At 40.5% G+C, this 19,427-nt stretch overlaps 1 protein-coding gene across 1 annotated transcript in view; it reads right to left on the bottom strand.

Moving 5' to 3' along the window:
- The window catches only part of PDX1 (pancreatic and duodenal homeobox 1), a 56,791-nt gene extending 39,867 nt beyond the window's left edge, over positions 1-16,924 (bottom strand). Inside the window, exon 1 of the mRNA XM_077484071.1 lies at positions 16,477-16,924. Within this exon, the coding sequence (XP_077340197.1) occupies positions 16,477-16,870 (394 nt within the window). The 5' untranslated portion in view covers positions 16,871-16,924. The remainder of the gene's footprint in view (positions 1-16,476) is intronic.
- Positions 16,925-19,427: the final 2,503 nt, after the last annotated feature.

Raw genomic sequence — 19,427 nt, 5'->3', positions numbered from 1 at the left:
TTTGTCAAGGAATACTTGTATTTTTTAAAGGAGAAGTTGGCTACGTGCAATAAGCAACAGGCGGCATTTAAATCTAAGTTGGTTTCGGTGATTTTTTGTATTAATCTCTGTAGTGCTATCCAGAAGGGGGTAATCAAGGGACAGTGCCACCAAATGTGGATCAGGGTGCCCCGTGCAGATTTGCATCTCCAGCAAACCTCTGGTTTAAGCACATTCCATTTGTGAAGTTTATCAGGGGTGTTATACCAGTGTGTCAACAGCTTGTAATTTATTTCCTGCATGTTCACGCTAATCGAGCCTTTATGTTCTAGAATACAAGCATACCTCCAGTTCTTCTCCGAGATCTCCTCCCCCAGATCTGCCGACCACCTCCTCCTGAGTTCACCGGTCTCCACAGGTCTAGAATGCTGTAGCCACGCATAAGTGACTGACGTGGCCTTTTCTAAAGAAGTTTTGTCATGGCATATCGTCTCTAGTTCAGTCAGAGGTCTGTGTACATTTTGGGGGCTATCGAGTTTAGAGAGGTAGCTATGGATCTGAAAGTAGGTCCAGAGCTGCAAGTGTGGCAGGTTCTTTTCAGATTTGAGAGATGACCATTCTCTGTCATCTATATAGCAGTCACCTGCCAATAGCGGGGTATTCTGTCCAGTCGATTGGAGTGTTATGTTATGTTTGCCTGAGATAAAGGCAGGGTTGTCTTTCAGTGGGGTCAGTGGGCTCGGCGAGGTAGTGATCTTATTTCGTTTAGCTAACGTGTGTATTATCCCCAGCGTGGTACATACCCCACTTTTAAGTACACAATGGAGTTTATTTACTAAAGCTGTAAAGTGCTAAATCCGGCTCACTTTTGCACAGAAACCAATCAGCTTCTAACCCCAGATTGTTCAATTAAGCTTTGATAATAAAACCTGGTACCTCATTGGTTTCTATGCAGAAGAGAGCCTGATTTTGCACTTTCCAGCTTTAGTAAATAAACCCCATTGCGTACTTAAAAGTGGGGCATGCCTGTACAGGCATTTGGGGCATTATGGCATCATTCAATTTTTTTAATATATTCTTTATTTTGCCATAGAAATGCATACACAGGGAATGTGAAATAACACAAACGATGGGGTTGATTTACTAAAGGTAAATAGAATGTTCACTTCCCAAGTTCAGTTGCATTCCGCAAGGGCATCTGTTCCAGAGCTTAGTAAATGAGGGAAAGCTCTACTGACTTCCATCATCCAATCGTGTGCAAAAAAAAAAAAAAAGCAGTTTTCTTTTCAATTTTCCTAGCATGTGATTGGGTATTGTTTGCAAAGTGAAGCTTTACATAATTTGCTATGCTTTGGAGCAAATGCCCTTGCAAAAGTGCAACTACACTCGCAAAGTGCACAGTCTATTTGCCTTTAGTAAATCAACCCCAAATATGTCCAAGCAACACAGCAGTCAAATAAGTCACCAGGATGAGTACAGAGACAGGTTTTAAACTGGATATAGGTAATCCAATAATTCTAATATGTAGCACAGAGACCAGTGGTTGTGAATGCTAAGGAGGTGAATAGAAAGAGCACACAATCCAGTGCATGGATCTAAAAGAGTTAGCTAGGTAAAAGAAGGGTAAGGACATCTACTCAGAGATATAGGGGTCCAAAGTGGACAAGGCGGTGAGGGGGGGGGGGGGGTAAAGGCAGTAGGAAGGGGCTTAAAAGAAGATATGATGCTAGTGGCAAAGGGGTGGGGGAGGTGAGTGGGGATCTTAGGGGTAGGGGGAAAGAGGAGGTGAGTATTCAAGGGTTCCTCCAACCCTGGTCCATTGTGTGCCAATTGCTGTTGGGCCAGCAACAGAGCACTATGAGTGCCATGAGGGTCATTGCAAATGAGATCTTCATACTTGGTGGTGGATGTAAAGTCAAGCCTTGGCTTGGTGAGGAAATGAGATTGTCTATGGGCTGTATTTCATTAATTGTGGCCAACCACATTGAGATCAGGGGAACACCCAATTGTTTCCATGATTTGCTATGCAGCTTTTGGCAGCACTGACCATGTGAGGAAGGACAGAGTTTTTATACAGTATGTTTTCCATGGTGCAGGGATGTAGTTCATAAGAAAAAAGACAGCGTTTGAAGGGGCCGTGAAGTCAGTGAATTTTTGTGTTATTCACTGAACTTCAGTCCAGAATGGTTTAAGAATGCTCTATGACCAGAGGATGTGGAGTATGTAACTTTATGTTAGACCACATCTCCAGCAAGTCTGAGGGGTGGTGAACAAGTTATGGTGTTCTGTACTACTGGGTGAGGATTAGGCGTAAGGATAATAAAGCCAGACTCCTGGTACTTAGTACACAGGGAGGGTTTGTGTGTATAAGTCACTTTCCCACATGGTAAAGTATGTAGGTGTATTATCAGGTGGTGGGAAGTTCACCAATGAGTGCCTTAGGGAGACTATTTGCCTAAGTGACTCTTGTTGCAGGCATCCATTTTTAGTACCCTGGAGGGGCATGTAAATTCTGATGCTTTAGAAAGCATTCTAAGAAAGTGAGAAAGTTGGACCATCTGCCAGAAACCAAGGCTTTCCAGTCTGGATTCAGTTGAAATTTGTTCCAGGGAAGGCTATTATTGCTTAAAACTGAATGGCTACAAATATCCAGGAGGGCATTAGTTCCTGAAATCTCAGGTCTTCTAAAACTGGACCAAATGATGGGTTTCTAAAGATGGGAGACAGGAGGATGAAGAAGCGGATATATCTTTTCTTTGAAAGAGTAATTTGCACACAGTCCAACTCTATACCAATAGTAAGGTGTGCTTGGGGCTCAGGTGGAATATTGTGAGAGCATCAGGGTAGCGTTGACAGTGGGATTGCTGGTTGTCGCCTGCTTTATAGCAACCCACTGTTTCACAAGACCAAGTCATCAACACTCTATCACTTTGGTCGGATGGCTGGCTGCTTGGTACTGGAAGATATCAGGTAGCGCAATGCCACCATGGGTCTTGTTTAATTGAAGAACAAAGTGTTTAAGTCTTGGGGATTTATGGGCCTATATTAATTGCGGAAATGTGCTATTGACTGTTTTCAGAAAGGACATTGGGATGAGGGCAGGGAGAGCCTGTAATAGATAGGGAAGTTGGGGAAATATTTTTATTTTAAGGACACTGCATCTCCTGAACCACGAGAAGAGTCCCGAGTGCCACTGATCAAGGCCTTTTTAAATGTTGTGTAAAATGGGGTGGTGGTTTAAAGTGTTTGTAAACTTAATGTTTATTACTCTGCCAAAACCTCTCTTGTATCCAGATATAACAGGAAGTGTAAGTGTATGTAGAAAACAAAGCTTCAATTTACCTTTTGTGCAGATATCTTTAGGCCAGTCATGTGACTCCTGGTCCCTCTTCTACTCCGATCCAGGGCTACAGCGGGAGGAGCCAAAGTCTCCCGCTGATGTCAGTCGGGAGGTCACATGACCACTGTGCTGGCCACTCGGCTCCTCCCCCTGTAGCTCTTAGATAGGGGGAGAGTGGCCGGGAGTCACAAGAGCGGCCTGAAGAAATCTGCAAAAAAAGGTATATATGAGCTCTGTTTTCCAATACACATACACTGTCTGTTATATCTGGATACAAGAGAGGGTCTGGCAGTATTTTTTAAGTTTGAGTTTAAATGCCTACTAATAGTGGCAGGAGGAGAGGGGAGTGGCAGCTCACATACACACATATAAAGCTGGCAGGCAGGGAGGAAGGGGGAGGAAGACACAGGAGAGCAGAGAGGAGAGTTTTAGATGACGGACCACATTGTCAAGGCTCAGCAGCCATAATAAACTGTGGTCAGTTTACAGGAGGAGGGCAGAACCAAGCAGGATCAGCAAAGTATTTCAGGTGATAGAGAGGACCAAATTACATAGCACAAGCACTGTGCTGTATCGCATGCTTTAAAGGAACAGGATCCATTTTTCTTATTTTCTTTTAAGGTAACAAACACTTTAAAGAAAAAGTGATGGATACGCCTTGAGAGATTATGGTGCTGAGATATATGATGTGGGATTCAGACCATTTGAAAGGGAAGATAGCTCATATGTATTGGAGGGTTCCGGTTGCAAGTGAGACATTCAGAGCCTATGATTTTTCATTAAGGTTTGGTCTCAACATGATTGTGAAAATAAGTGGGCATCTTTGGCACGTGTTGTTAGAACTATTGAAAGAAGATGAGAGAGAGATGGCCATTTACTTTGACTTGGGAGGCAGGGCTTGAATAGATAGCTTTGATCCAGGTCAGAATCCTCTCACCTTGCCCTAAATGTTTGAGTGTCCGTTCCATAAACATAAGCATCTCTGGATTGAAGTAGGCGGAAAGATTAAGACTGGACATTATGGATAACATGTAGGACTCTGATGACATTATCCCAGAGCTGTGTGTGTAGTGTCATCAGTTTGAGCACCAGGATTTTGGTGAATAGTTTGAGGTTTGTGTTTAATAATGATATTGGTCTGTAGTTGGAGGGGGTCTGTGCCCTCTTTGGCTATGAGTATAATATTGGTTCCTTGGGAATCTTCAGGGAAAGGGTTACCAGAACTCACCACATTCAATACACAGGAAGAATCAGAGGGACCCTGGTCATTAGAGCTTACAATCTGGAGAAGGGCCCGTATGACCAGGCCTGTAAATATAAAAAGGTATGATTTCAGGTGGAGAAAGAGACAGGGGTTACTTAGGGGGGTATGTGCAACCTACCAAAGAAGAATCTCCTTATAACATCTGTGCCCAGGACCAAGTTGCTCCACAAGTGAAAACCTATGGAGAGATGTGGCCAGATAGGACAGGCCTTGGCTCACCCTACCTCCACATGGTCATTGGTTTCTTTTCTTCTCATTATTATCCACCTGGTCATTGGTCAGATATAAAAGGCCTGACTGGTCTGGACTATGACAATGAACTTTAAGAAACTGTATGGAACATATTAACAAAACAAAAAAAAAAAGCAAATCTGTGCTAACCAGATGGAGGGGCCTCATACTTTACATGCTAATGATGTAAGAACGTGGGTGCACCCCTTTGACAGACAATACCTAGCAATCCATTATCCTCGGATGTGGAAGGTGCACTGGCTGCATTGTGTTTTCAAGGCATGCCTTGTATGGCTGTGGTCTTTCTTTTCACATCCTTAATAAAGCTATGGAGAGCCATGCTATATCAAGGGTTAGAAAAGGTCCACAGGTTCCTGCATCTTCCTAAAGCAATCAGTGGAGACAATTAATAGTTAACACTCCAGGCTTGCTATTGACATAATGCATAAATTCCCTCTGGGGTCCTTCCTTGAGACAGAGAGGCTCCAACACATGCATTACTGCACACCACAATGCACAGCAATGTATTGCCATGTGTTTCTATGCTCGGCATCTGAGAAAATACTACATGATTGTTTTTAGTCTATTCTTGTGCATTGGCAGCCTATGCCAATTGAAATTGGTTGTCTTAAGGTGGTATTAAACCCAAAGCCAAAAATGTAATATGTTTCAGCTTACTAATCATTAGCTGTGGTGGCTGAATTCGTTTTCTATTTTTAGACTTTTTTTTCTTTTCACCTGGTGATCCTGCCAGTAACACACTGGCCTCTCTGGATGAAGGAACACAGGGGGCACATTTGGACAGCAGCATTCTCAATCTGGGGGAAGGGGAGCATTAGATTTAGCATTAGATGTACTAGCAAATTTAGATACACTAAAAAAATTAAAGCCAAACATCACCTTACATCAGGGGTAGGCAACCTAGGGCCCTCCAGCTGTTGTGGAACTACATTTCCCATGAGGCATTGCAAGGCTGGCAGTTACAATTACTCCTAGAGGCATGATGGGACTTGTAGTTCTGCAGCAGCTGGAGGGTGTCAGTGTTAAATGGTTTGTCTCATTCCTATAACTGCTACATCAAGTCAGCTTGTTCTTTTGAAAAACAACAGACTTATGGCCAGATCACTAAATGAAAATAAATGAAATAGAAATAAAAGAAAGAAAGCCTAAAAAATAAAACGAATGCAGCCATCACATCTAAGAATTGGTAAGCTGCAATATAATAAATGTTTGCTTTTGGGTTTAATACCGCTTAAATGTTGCATACATTAACAGATGTGCCTATTGAATACCCAATCGTGTGCAAAAAAATTGATTTTTTTTTCTAGCTTGATTGGCTGATCTTATCTTACTGACTAAGCTCAGTGAACATTAACTTTGCTAAGTGAACATTCTCTTGTTCTTTAATAAATCAATTCCCATAGTGTCCAACCAGCGCAGAGGGGAAAGCATTCTGCCATAGTGGGGACCAGACCAGTTATCACTTAGAAACCCCTCGCTACACACGCCTGCTGCATTCCAGCACCGGTGCCTCCCCAATCCCTTCTAACCATGGGCATTTTCAAGTTTTACCCTTACTGACGTATCTGCATCACGTGACGCATCACCTGACTGCTTCATCTATTTAAACTCCAGTGGGAACTGCTGTCACCAATTGAGCAGAGCATCAAACAGCCCCTGGGCTACAGAAATGTTTGTTTAAAGCCTGAACCCTGAGTCTGTACTCACAGCCCAGTCATTGTTGCATCCACAGCTTAAGGGCCAGTTCACACCACATGCAGTCCAGCATGAAAAGTTTCCAATGGCATAGTTCACACCAGTGCAGGCAGTTCCAGGGCTTTCCAGTTACAGAAAAAAAAGTAGAACGTGTTGCATATTTCCTGCACTGGACTTCACTGGACCCAGTAAGGGGTGGTTCAAACCACAAAAGCGCACTCCAGGTCCATTCTGGACATGTTTCTGATGCGTTTTTGATGCCTTCCAGTGCACTGCGTTGTGTTTTTATACAGTACAGTCCAGTGCAGGAAAAATGCAGCATGTTCTACTTTTTTGTCTGGAACTGGTGTGAACTATTCCATTGGGAACCATATAATCTACTTTCTATGCATTTTTGATGCAGAAAAAAAGCACTGGACTGCATGTGGTGTGAAAAAAAAAAACAGAAACAAAGAAGAAAAAAGGAGTCTGGAATGCATCTGGAAATGCTTCAAAAACACCCCGGAATTCTCCAAAAACACGTTAAATGCGCATTCAGAAACTATTCTGTTTTTTCACTGTATTGGGGTCTGGTATGTTTTTGATGTGTTTCCACCACCGCATTCCGGTGCATTTTTGATGCGTTTTTGTTTTTTTTCACTGTATTGGGGTCCAGTATGTTTCCAGCGTGTTTCCAGCGTGTTTCCAGCGCATTCTGGTACATTTTGATGCATTTTAGGGCCAGTTCTACCACATGTAGTCCAGTGCTTTTTTCTTTTTCTGCATCAAAAATGCATGGAAAGTAGGTTATATGCTTTCCAATGGCATAATTCACATTAGTACTTTAGTACATTAGAACTTTTTTTTTCTAGAGCTGGAAAGCCCTGGAACTGCCTGTTCCAGGGCTTTCCAGCTCTAGAAAAAAAAAGTAGAACATGCTGCTTTTTTCCTGCACTGGACTGTACTGGAACACAGTAAATCACATCAAAAATGCACCGGAATGCACTGAAACGCATCAAAAATGCACCGGAAACCCTGGTACAGTGAAAAAAAAAACAGGAATAAAAGCATCTGGAATGCATCCAAAAGGTATCAAATGTGCACCACAATGCGCCAAAAACTCGTTAAAAACGTGCATGCAGAAATGCATCCGAAAATAATGTGTTGGGACTGCACTAGGTGTCTATTCCAGTACACCACAAGACAGGACAAAATGACTTGTCTCCTATATGCCCAGGTCACACCATGGTGTTGTGGTCATGTGTGGGCATTGTGCAGTGAAAGAAAAAAGTACATCCACCTCTCCCAGTGCAATGGGCGATACAACTTAATGAAATGTCACAGTCAAGAAAGTTGGTTTAAAAAAAAAGTGAACAGTACAACACATGTACAAGCACATCTGCACTGCACTTCACCACACACCAGCCTTTGCATTTTAATGCAGCTGTTGGTGCGAACTAGCTCCACTTTTCCCCAGCCTGGTCCTCATTCCTACCTCAGCCCGGTCACTGTTGCACCCCACCCTTGTACTTACTGCACCTGCAGCCTGTGTCACCACTGAACCTCAGCCTAGTCTCACTTGCACCCACACCCTCTGCAGCTCCTCAGCTTCATCCACAATCTTCTCTGCAAATCCATTGCACCTATGGCATCTGTTGTTCCTCAAATGCTCCACAAGCAGTGGTCCAAAAATTATAATTTTGTTTAAGAAGGGCTATTTTAATTCCTTTATTGGGCACTAAACTGTTTTGGGCACCATTATTTTGAACTTTCCTGATGAAGCCATGAACGATATGGTGAAACATGTTGGAGGGTTAGGGTATCCTTTTGTTTTGTTTTTTGGCTTTTAAGCCTCTATTTTTTTTAAAGGGGGATTACTAGCAATTTTTAAAGATTGTGATTGGTAGTCTCTTTTGGAGTATTTAAAGCAGAACTTCACCCTTAAAGGGAAATTCCTCTTTATGTCGTCCCCTCCCTCTTCTTTTTTTGGAACTTTTTTTAGGGGGCAACAGGTACTTCGTTTTGGTAGGTACCCGCTCCCACTTCCGGTGGGATCACCTAGGCGATTCCACTGTAAGTTCGGCACCCTCCTCCGTGTCCACAGCCCTATGGGACACTTTACAGGTCCCAAAAGGCTGCAGGACCATTCACACAGAGCAGCGTGTCTTGCGTATGGGCAGTAGCAAGGTGATTGTGAAGCCGCAACGAGTCACAGCCAGCTTCCCACACTAAATATGCCAGCACCGGGGACCCAATGACTGGCGAAGAACCAGTCCAGGTGAGGATGGTGCTGGATCCTTGGATATAAAAGTCCTTGGATTTATTCCTTGGATTTAAAAGTGGATTTAAAATTCAGCAGCTACAGCATTTGTAGCTGCTGACTTTTAATTTTTTCAAACAGACTAAAGAACCACTTTAAGCAAGGATAGAAACACGCCTTCAACTAGAGAGATAGAGAGCTTTATATTTGAGTTAAAGAGCCAATCCTTAAAGACATAATGGAAGGAACCATTAAGATGTAGCTTTACACTCCATATAGGTGAAAAGGAATAATAGACAAGAACACAGTGGTAGGCTATTTGACCAACTTTATCAGATCTGTGGTCCATCTTCCAAAAAAGGGAATATTGTAAAAACAAAATGTGATAAAAATGAAGATATAAGTCATGAAAAAACATATACTCGACGCACATCTATATTTTTGAGAAAAAATGTATTTGACTCTAGAACTTAGTAAATGAGGAGAAGCTTGGCTGATGTCCATCATTCAATAATGTGTCAGCAAAAATTATAATTTTTTACAAGTGATTGGGTACTCTGCAAAGTGAAGTCTTACCTCATTTACTAAGCTCTGGAGCAACTGCACCTGCACTGCTATTTGCCTTTCGTCAATCAACCTCAAAGTGCAGAGTAATGGACAAGTAAGTAAGTACACACCATTACAGGCTGTAAAGCTAAGTATATTTTATGCATATGGTGTCAAGAAGGGATAAGCAAGATTCAAATTTCTCCAAACTTTCAGTGAAAATCAGCAGGATCCTGAAAAAATGGCAGAATATAATGGTGAAGGCTAAATGAAGGTGGTTTTTAATGGCATGTACACACGATCCAAAAATCAGACGATAGATCATCTTTTTATTTTTTTGCATGCTAGTCGCATTTCAAAAATGGAGAGGTTACTAAAGTGACGAAAATTCTTGTACAACAGAATAAAAAATCGGAAGTGTGGTCCTGCATTATAATGTATTTCTGTTGTATTTTCAGATGACAACTGTACTGATTAAACGAAAATCGCATGATCTGGTATCGTATGATTTTTTTTCGTGTTTGTCTGATCGAATAATATCAGATGAACTGTCGTGATCGGCTCTCGAAAGCTATGTACTAACAATCCGATTATCGTACTTCAAAAAGCAGTATTTTTCGTCCAATTTTCGTATCGTGTGTATGGCCCATTAGGGTGCAATGGGCTTTAAATAGCTTGTGAGGGTTATGGACCCACCTTTCAACAATCCGGGCCCCTCAGTTACTTTATTATACATGTTTTTCACAGAAAAAAAAATAAGATTGATAGTAAATATACAAAAAGCCCACAAAAAAAAACACAAATAAATAAATTACCCTAAATCCCCCTCCAAAAAAAAAATAAAAAAAAAACACATTCCCAATAAAGAAAAAAATAGAAATGCTTTTTTTGTTTGTTTGTTTTGTTTTTTTAACAAATTACTTCACATGAATAATATGTTTTCACTGGTGATATTTTGCTATTAGCAAAATCTGTAATTTTATGGTAAAACCAATTTTATAAAAAAATAAAATAAAAAAATATCACTCTACACTTTACTAGGGTCAAGAAAGTTAAAACGTTTTCTGCTACAGGTGAAAAAGAGAGTGATAATTATTAAGTAATCAATGTTAATAACGGCTATTATTCATTCAGTATTACCTACATTATTAGTAAACCACCTAAAATCTATGGAGTCCTAAGGAGACATTTGTGTTGATTTACTAAAACTGGAGCGTGCAAAACCTGGTGCAGCTCTGTAGAGAAACCAATGAGCTTCCAGTTTTTTGTTTTGTTTTTTTTGTTTTTAACAAGCTGAGGTTAGAAGCTGATTGGCTACCATCGACAGCTGCACCAGATTTTGCACTCTCCAGTTTTAGTAAATCAACCCCATTGTTTTTAATTGTTTTTATTATATTTTTTTTTATTATTTTACTGAATATTTTAACCCAAATGCTCAAGTATGCGACTTTAACCTTTCTTAGCTAAAATACTATTGGTTTTGCTTTCAGGGTTTTCGTGAAGAGTGCAAAATCTGGTGCAGCTCTGTATAGAAACCAATGAGCTTCCAGTTTTTTTTGTTTGTTTGTTTTTAACAAACTGAGGTTAGAAGCTGATTGGCTACCATCCACAGCTGCATAAGATTTTGCACTCTTCAGTTTCAGTAAATCAACTCCATTGTTTTTATTTTTTTATTATTATTATTATTTTATTTTAGTGAATACTTTAACCCAAATGCGACTTTAACCTTTCTTAGTTAAAATACTATTGGTTTTGCTTTAAGGACTTTCGTTAAAATAGAAAAAAAAAACTACAAATTATGATTACAAAGGCAAAAAGGCAAGAAACCTCCTAAATAAAGGGACTATTGACGTGCATTAAATTGTAATACATTGATTTGGAGGTGGGCAATTTATTCATAAATACGGTAAATAATAACGTAGCTCTGAATAGTAAATTAAAATGTTAAAAAATGCAATTAATTAATGGACCCAATGGAGCAATAGCAACTAGACCAACGAAATTTGCAGAGAATGTGTTATTTTCGGTTCGTGATAATAATAGAATACTGGGAACTGTCCTCTACTTCATAAATACAGAGGAAGGTACACATGAAACACAGGTGGACTCTGGTAACTCACAATTGTAAAAGTTCCCCAAATAATGATAAATATGAACCAGACAGATATTTAAATAGGAGACTTTAAAACTTTTTTTTTTTTCTTTTTAGTGATTGCAAGTGAGAGCAATGTCCTGATAGTTTCAGTGTATATAATAGTACTGTGACATTGCTTCCTATGGGATCGATTGGCCTTCTTACATATGGAGCTAAAAGTGTATGTCTATAAAATATAATCCTGGAATTATCCTGGAGCTTCATTCCTGCTCTATTTAATTGAATTAAACATTTTTGAGCATGCACTGACAAACACATACATGTTATTTATTATTATTATTTAAAAATATATTGCATTTATTATATTGAAATTGCATTGCATTTATTATATTACAATTACAATGATTATTATTTTTAGTATTAATTATTATTAATAATCATCATCATCATAGTACGTGTGTATGTGTGTGTAGGTGCCCGTTCAAGTTTTTTTAATTTAATTATCTCGACAAAAGAAACGAGAAATACTGTGCAGCTCCAGGATTATATACTCTGGAAGAACCTATTCTGGAATTTGTTTTGAACTATAGCTGCAATAATGTAACTAACTAGTGTATGATATACAAATGATACAAATTTATTGTAACCAAAGCAATAACAACCTCAAGGTATCATTGTTTTTCTTTGATCCGGTGTATGGTAAGGTATCCAGTATTCATTATGACCTATCTATTCATGCTTTAGATGCAAATCTCAGGCAGCAGATTGTTCTGGCTGCCCTGCTTTGTGTCCCCTTGCCAGTGACTGTCCTGTGTGCCTTGTCTGCCCTGTCTGTACTGTCTGCCCTGTCTACCCTATCTGCCCTGTCTACCCTGTGTGCCTGTCTGTACTGTCTGCACTGTGTGCCCTGTCTGCCCTGTCTACCCTGTGTGCCCTGTGTGGCCTGTCTACCCTGTCTGCCCTGTGTACCTTGCCTACCTTGCGTGCCCTGTCTACCCTGTGTGACCTTTGTTCATTGCATACATGCAGCTTGTAGTTTTATGTTTGTGGGTATTTAGTTGGTAATATATATATATATATATATATATATATATATATATATATATATATATTTCTTCTTCCTACAAATGTTTACTTTGCTCCTGAAAACACAACACCCACCCAACACTCTCTTATTCCAGGGGCCTCAGAGGAAAAAAAAAACGTTTTTCTTTAGGAAGTAATATAGCTCTAATATCCCTCTTCTGTCATATATCATTATTCTTCCTTCATACAAGAAATGTATAGTGTGCTTTAATTGCTGAAACCGAGATGTGTTCAGATGATGGGTGACTGCAATGACCGGGCTAGTTCAGAAATTATTTACACTCCCAACATAAGAAATATGGGTCAAAACAAGTAGGCAATGCTGATTTACTAAAACTGGAGAATGTAAATCAGTAAATCAGTCCCGATGTGTGCACCAGGAATACAATACAGCCACAGAAAATGAACTATCTGCTACATACAAAAAATGGGAATAAAATAAATTTCTGCATTTTTCTGGAATTCCACCGGAACCCGGATTTTTTCATTCATGATATATGAAAAAAAAAATGATTACAATAATGTCGTTTTTTTATTTTTTTTATTTTATATATATAAATATATATATATATATATATATATATATATATATATATATATATATATATATATATATGTGTGTGTGTGTGAAATGCAGGAGGGTTTGTGTTTGTACACACTGCAGTGATACATTTTGTCATGTCAGGTAATACCCATGTCCCAATTTCCAGGGACATGACTTCTAAATAGTCACCAACAATATCCTGAACTCTATGCTGGAAAATCGAAACATTGCATCATAATTATTATAGTTAGTATTATTATTTAATTATAATAGTAATATCAATACTAATAATATTAATTATTATTATTGTTGATAACGATAATAATAATCACAATGAATACTACTGATAATAATAATAACACTATTACTAATACCTATAATGTTTGAGTTTTGTAAGTATGGATGGGCTCAGACGTCAAATGCTGACATATACATATATATGTCACGTATATGTGTGTGTGTGTTAATTTTATAATCGCATTAATTAAGTGACATGTTAAAGTTTGCTAAAAAATTACCAACCAGGTCGGGCATAACTAATTTCACTTTGCTTGACTTTACTTCAGTTCAGATATATAGCTAGATAGCTAGATAGATAGATAGATAGATAGATAGATAGATAGATAGATAGATAGATAGATAGACAGATAGATGGATAGGGTATTTTTGGCTCACCGAAAAAATAAATGAGCACAAAAAATGGAGATGTTGCCCATTCTGTGCAATCAGAATTTTTTTTTGTTCAATATTTTTTTTTTTTAAATCAATTTTTATTGTAGTTTTTACTGTTTACAGTACAAAGTCTTAAAATAAAAGAATACAAAGCAAAGCAAGGAGAATAGCCATATCCCTAAATAGACAACAGGGTTCAAAGAGGAAATCTTGAAAAGGGGAGGCATTTTCCTTCCAAATATGAACAATTTTGAATTAGCATAAATATTGTACATTGTACTCTGAATCAATATTTTTATTGAAAATTTTTCATCAATATAACAAAACAATGGAGTAATAAATATCCCAAACCGGTGCAATCAGAATTTTACATAAAAACCTGAATGGCTGCTTTTGGCAATTCTGTGCTCATTTCTTTTCATTCACATGTGCTGATATGTGTGCAATAGAGGGGATGTAGTGGCAGGCAGCTCCTCTATCTCTCTATCTACAGTATCTATCTATCTATCTATCTATCTATCTATCTATCTATCTATCTATCTATCTATCTATCTATCTATCTATCTATCTATCTATCTATCGATCTATCTATCTATCTATATATATATTTCCTATATCTTTAGATCTATATACATCCCATATAATTATATATCTCCTCTATAATTATATACCCCTATATCTACAGTATATATATATATATATATATATATATATATATATATATATATATATATATATATATATATATATATATCCTCCATAACACTCTGACTGCACACGTCCATCAGGAAGTGTAGACCTGCACCCTGAACAAAGCAGGCCATACTGCAGGGCAGGGGACATTTCATATATCTACCAGGAATATTACTAGAATATACAATTTCAACAGTCCTGTTTGAACAATGTGATTAAAAAAATATTTACTTTACAGGTGTGACAAAAAGTGCATAATGGGCTGAGCGATAACATTGTGCGAGCAGATAGAGAAATATTGTTGTGGAGCTGAGCCCTCTCTATGGACAGAATATGGCCCTGGGGTGCCAGTCACACAGGCATTTCCTGGAAGCTCCAGGCTGCCATGAGCAATGATCAGAGATCCAGTTCGTCAGTGTGTGTTATACAGTGTTTAGCAGACTAGGGGTGTATAGCTGATTGTGATGGGGGTCACTGTATAACATATTGTATGTAGCACACTTGATTTATACAACGAGATGACATCACAGCCCTCTATATACTTCAATATATGGTTTGTAGAATGGGTTTGTCTGAATCTCACATCATTGGTGACATCTGGGGACATGTATGAATTATTCTGTACTTATGGGGCTGAGAGATCTATGTGCTACTGCTGATTTACTAACAGAGATGGGAATATTCTGAACCCCATGATACATGTTGGAAAAACTGAATCATTACATCACACTAATATTAGTATTATTATTTCACATACTTATACTATACTACTACTACTACTACTATTAATAATACAATTATATTATTATTTAATAAGAACAACAACACTATCAATAATATAATATTTTGTTTTGTAAGTTTGGATAACTAGGCTCATTGACGTCCATTGTCCTGTATAAAAGAGGTACCATTGTCACAGCTCTGTATATAGGAGATACCAGTCTGATTGCTCTGCAGATAAGGGGTATCAGTCCATTGCTATTTATTTGAGAGGCACGACGTTCAACACCTTTGCCCATCTCACTGCTCTGTATAAAGGTGCCATTCTCTGTATAAGAGTAGATTTCCCCTGATCTGCATATAAGAGGTACCAACCCGCACATACAATTTGCCAGTCTCGCTGCTCTGTATATAAGAGGTGACATTCTCACTGTCCTGTATATAAGACGTACCAACCTCACTGCTCTGTATATAATAGAAGCCAATCTCACTTCTCTGTATATAAGAGGTGTCATTCTAACTGTCCTGTATATAAAACGTGCCATTCTCTTCTCACTGCTCTGTAGACAAGGGGTGCCACTCTCCTAATTTTTTGTATAAGTGCCAGTGTCTGCTTGGTATATAGGAGGTGCTAATTTCACTGCTCTGCATATAAGAGGTGCTGCCAATCTGCACATAAGATTTGCCAGTCTCACTACTCTTTATATAACGGGTTTCATTCTCACTGTTCTGTGTATAAGGGGTGCTACTCTCACTGGTTTGTATATAAGAGAAGCCAATCTCACTTCTCTGTATATAAGAGGCGCCATTCTAACTGTTTTGTATATAAGAGGTGCCAGTCCCACTGCTCTGTATATAAGAGGTGCCATTCTAACTGCTATGCATATATAAGAACTATTATTCTCACTGTTCTATAAGGGGTGCCAATCTCACTGCTCTCTATATAAAACCAATTATTCTCACTGTTCTGTAAGGGGTGCCAATCTCACTGCTCTCTATATAAGACCTATTATTCTCACTGTTCTGTAAGGGGTGCCAATCTCACTGCTCTCTATATAAGACCTATTATTCTCACTGTTCTGTATATAAGGGGTGCCAATCTCACTGCTTCCTATATAAGACAGATCATTCTCATTGCTCTGTATATAAGGGGTGCCAACGCCACTGTCCTGTTTAGTTGCCAATCTCAGTGTTCGGCTGAAGAGTTTTCTGGGATATATTCTGGACTATGATCCTTGCCAAAGTGCCCCCCCCCCCCCAATGCTGTCCTATGCACTAGCTGCCCTCTCCATTCCCCACACTCAATACCCCATGCCCAGGACACACAGACAAGACTAAAGCTGGCACTTACCTGCCCACTGGCCCTTCCATGCATGTGATTTGGTGGATTTCATCCAAGGAAAGGGTAGGATGGTCCGGCTCCGCTCATCTAGGAGTCCAGGGTCTGTGTCCTCAGGGTAGGGTATGGCTTGTTGGTGGGGGTGATGCATTCCTGGGTGGTGATGATGGTGGTGATGAAGATGGGGCACCCCCGGTTCCTCTGGTATCGAGGGCACCTCATAGGGGGAGATGTCTGGGGGGCTCCCTGGATCCAGGGCAATCATAGGGTTGGTGTAGGTGGCAGCTTGCTGTCGTCCCATGTAGAGGCAGGCGGGGGGGCTGGGGCTGTAGTCCTGAGCCCTCTGGAAGGCACAGGAGTCCTTGTACAGCTGGGCTGGAGGGTAGTACTGATCCTCGGCGTTCATGGCTCCGATAATGAGCTCGGCACTGCTTAGGTGACAGGTAAGCTCACCTGCAAGGAATGGCCCTCATGTCACATTGGTCACCCTCAGCCTCATGTGATTTGGCGATGAGCATCAGGGAGGCGTGTCTAGGTGGAGAGAAGTCACACTCATCGCCTCCTCCCTCCATTCTACAGGATTCTCTGCTGGGAGCAGGGAACAGAACTGTGTTCCGATCACGGGGGGGGGGGGGGGGGTGGGTACCAGGGAGAGGGGACTTCTTCATGACACCCAGCACTCTGTGGAGAGCTATCAGGATGGAAGACTGTCAGCAGGGAAGATTATTAGGTGGGTGGGAAGACTGTCAGGAGGGAAGATTATTAGGATGGAAGATTATCAGGATGGAAGACTGTCAGAAGGGAAGATTATTAGCACGGAAGACTGTCAGGAGGGAAGATTATTAGGAGGGAAGATTGTCAGGATGGAAGATTATTAGGATGGAAGATTGCCAGGATGGAATATTATTAGGATGGAAGATTGCCAGGATGGAAGATTATGAATGGAAGATTGCCAGGATGGAAGATTATGAATGGAAGATTGTCAGGATGGAAGATTATCAGGATGGAAGATTGTCAGGAGGGAAGATTATTAGGAGGGAAGATTATTAGGATGGAAGATTATCAGGGTGGAAGATTGTCAGGAAGATAGGATGTCAGCAAGCATGAAGGAATGTCAGGATTGAACTGGAAGATTATCAGAATACAGGTTGTCAGGAAGGAAAGTTGTCAGCAGGGAAATAGCAGATTGGCAAAATTAAAGATTATCAGGGAGGAAAGTTGTAATGATGGGAGATTATTAGAATGGAAGATTATCAGTAGGGATGGCCGAACGGTTCGCCCAGCGGTCGTTTCGCGGCGAATTTCGGCTGTTCGCCGTCCGCCCGATCGGCGGACTATTGCCGCCGTTCGCTCGGCGGACTTCTGTGTTTACTGTGTAAAAGAACTTTGACCTATGATGACACATCCATCATGGGGTACAGGACAGCCAATTGAGACATTACAGCACATGGACACTTGAACATTCCCCCTAACTTATAAATAGACCCAATCCGACGGCCATTTTACATTCTTTCTTCTGTCACTATAGGGAGAGGTTGCTGTGTGGAGAAGGGAGAGATTACAGTGACCCAAATCGCTAGCTATTTGGTCCACAAAAGTTATTTTCAGGACTGGTATAGGTGTTAGGTGTAGTTCAGGATATAGGTTTGAGGCACTGCTGTGCTACTGATTGTTGCAGCAGCCTGTCTTTTGTCAGTGTAGAGAGAGGGACAGGACGGTGTGTGCTGCAGGGACAGTCAGTTTAATCATCAGCTGTTACTATTAGGTCCACAAAAGTGCTATTCTAGCTATTGTTCCAGCAGCCTCTGTTTTGTCAGTTTAAATAGGGACAGGCAGGAAGCTATGTGTTAGGCAGTGAGGGACAGTCAGTTTAATCAGTAGCTGTTACTATTAGGTCCACAAAGGTTCTTTTCAGGACTGGTATGGTAATAGGCTTGTACACGTATAATATTCTTTCTTCCAAATATAGAAAGAATATTATACTTGACTGCTGCCCTTCTGCTGCAGTAGTCCTTTATCAGTATAGGGACTGAGGTACAGTCTGCTAATCATTCACAACCTACTTGTTCCACAAAGGTCCTTATAAGGACTGGTAAGGTATAGGGTACTACAGTACATAGGGTTGAGTGAGGTACAGTCTGCTATTCCTTAAGGACTGGTATAGGTCCACAATACATAGGGTTGAGGTGCACTACTGCTGACTGCTGCCCTTCTGCTGCAGTAGTCCTTTATCAGTATAGGGACTGAGGTACAGTCTGCTAATCATCCACAACCTACTTGTTCCACAAAGGTCCTTATAAGGACTGGTAAGGTATAGGGTAATACAGTACATAGGGTTGAGTGAGGTACAGTCTGCTATTCCTTAAGGACTGGTATAGGTCCACAATACATAGGGTTGAGGTGCACTACTGCTGACTGCTGCCCTATACTGCAGCAGTCCTTTATCAGTCTAGGGACTGAGAGTTTTGTCACAGGGTCATTTAAAAAATTACAGGCAGAGGAAAAGGCAGGCCCTTCCGCAGGGGTGGTAGGGGTAGGGCAGGAGCAACAGGCTTGAGCCAAAGTGGGAGGTTGCAGAAGGTGCGTTCAATTACTTTAAAGGACGCTCCAGACTTGGTTGAGTGGCTCACTCAGCCTTACTCTTCTGCACCCTCCTCATCCTCTCGATCTGCACCCTCTTCTTCACTCTCTGCTATGTGCACCCCCATAGACACTACCACCAACAACACCACCACCACCACATACCTTCCGCTTGAGTCACAGGAATTATTTTCCGATCCATATCAAGACATTTCTGATGCGCAGCCACTCTTGGTATTGGATCAGGAAGAGGAGGTAGCAACAACCGCCACTCAGCAGTCTGACGACAGTACCCAGATCAGCCCAAGGAGGAGGCTGGTCCCCGCTGTTGCTGCCTACTCCGAGATCTCTACTTATAGCGGTGGGGAAGGTGACATCGATGA

This window comes from Lithobates pipiens, unplaced genomic scaffold, assembly GCF_037356315.1.
Source record: "Lithobates pipiens isolate NorthernLeopardFrog02 unplaced genomic scaffold, aLitPip1_a1.2 Scaffold_16, whole genome shotgun sequence".
Classification (NCBI taxonomy): domain Eukaryota; kingdom Metazoa; phylum Chordata; class Amphibia; order Anura; family Ranidae; genus Lithobates; species Lithobates pipiens.
The sequence above is the reverse complement of the archived record's forward strand: the minus strand, read 5'-3'. Positions and strand labels throughout refer to the sequence as shown.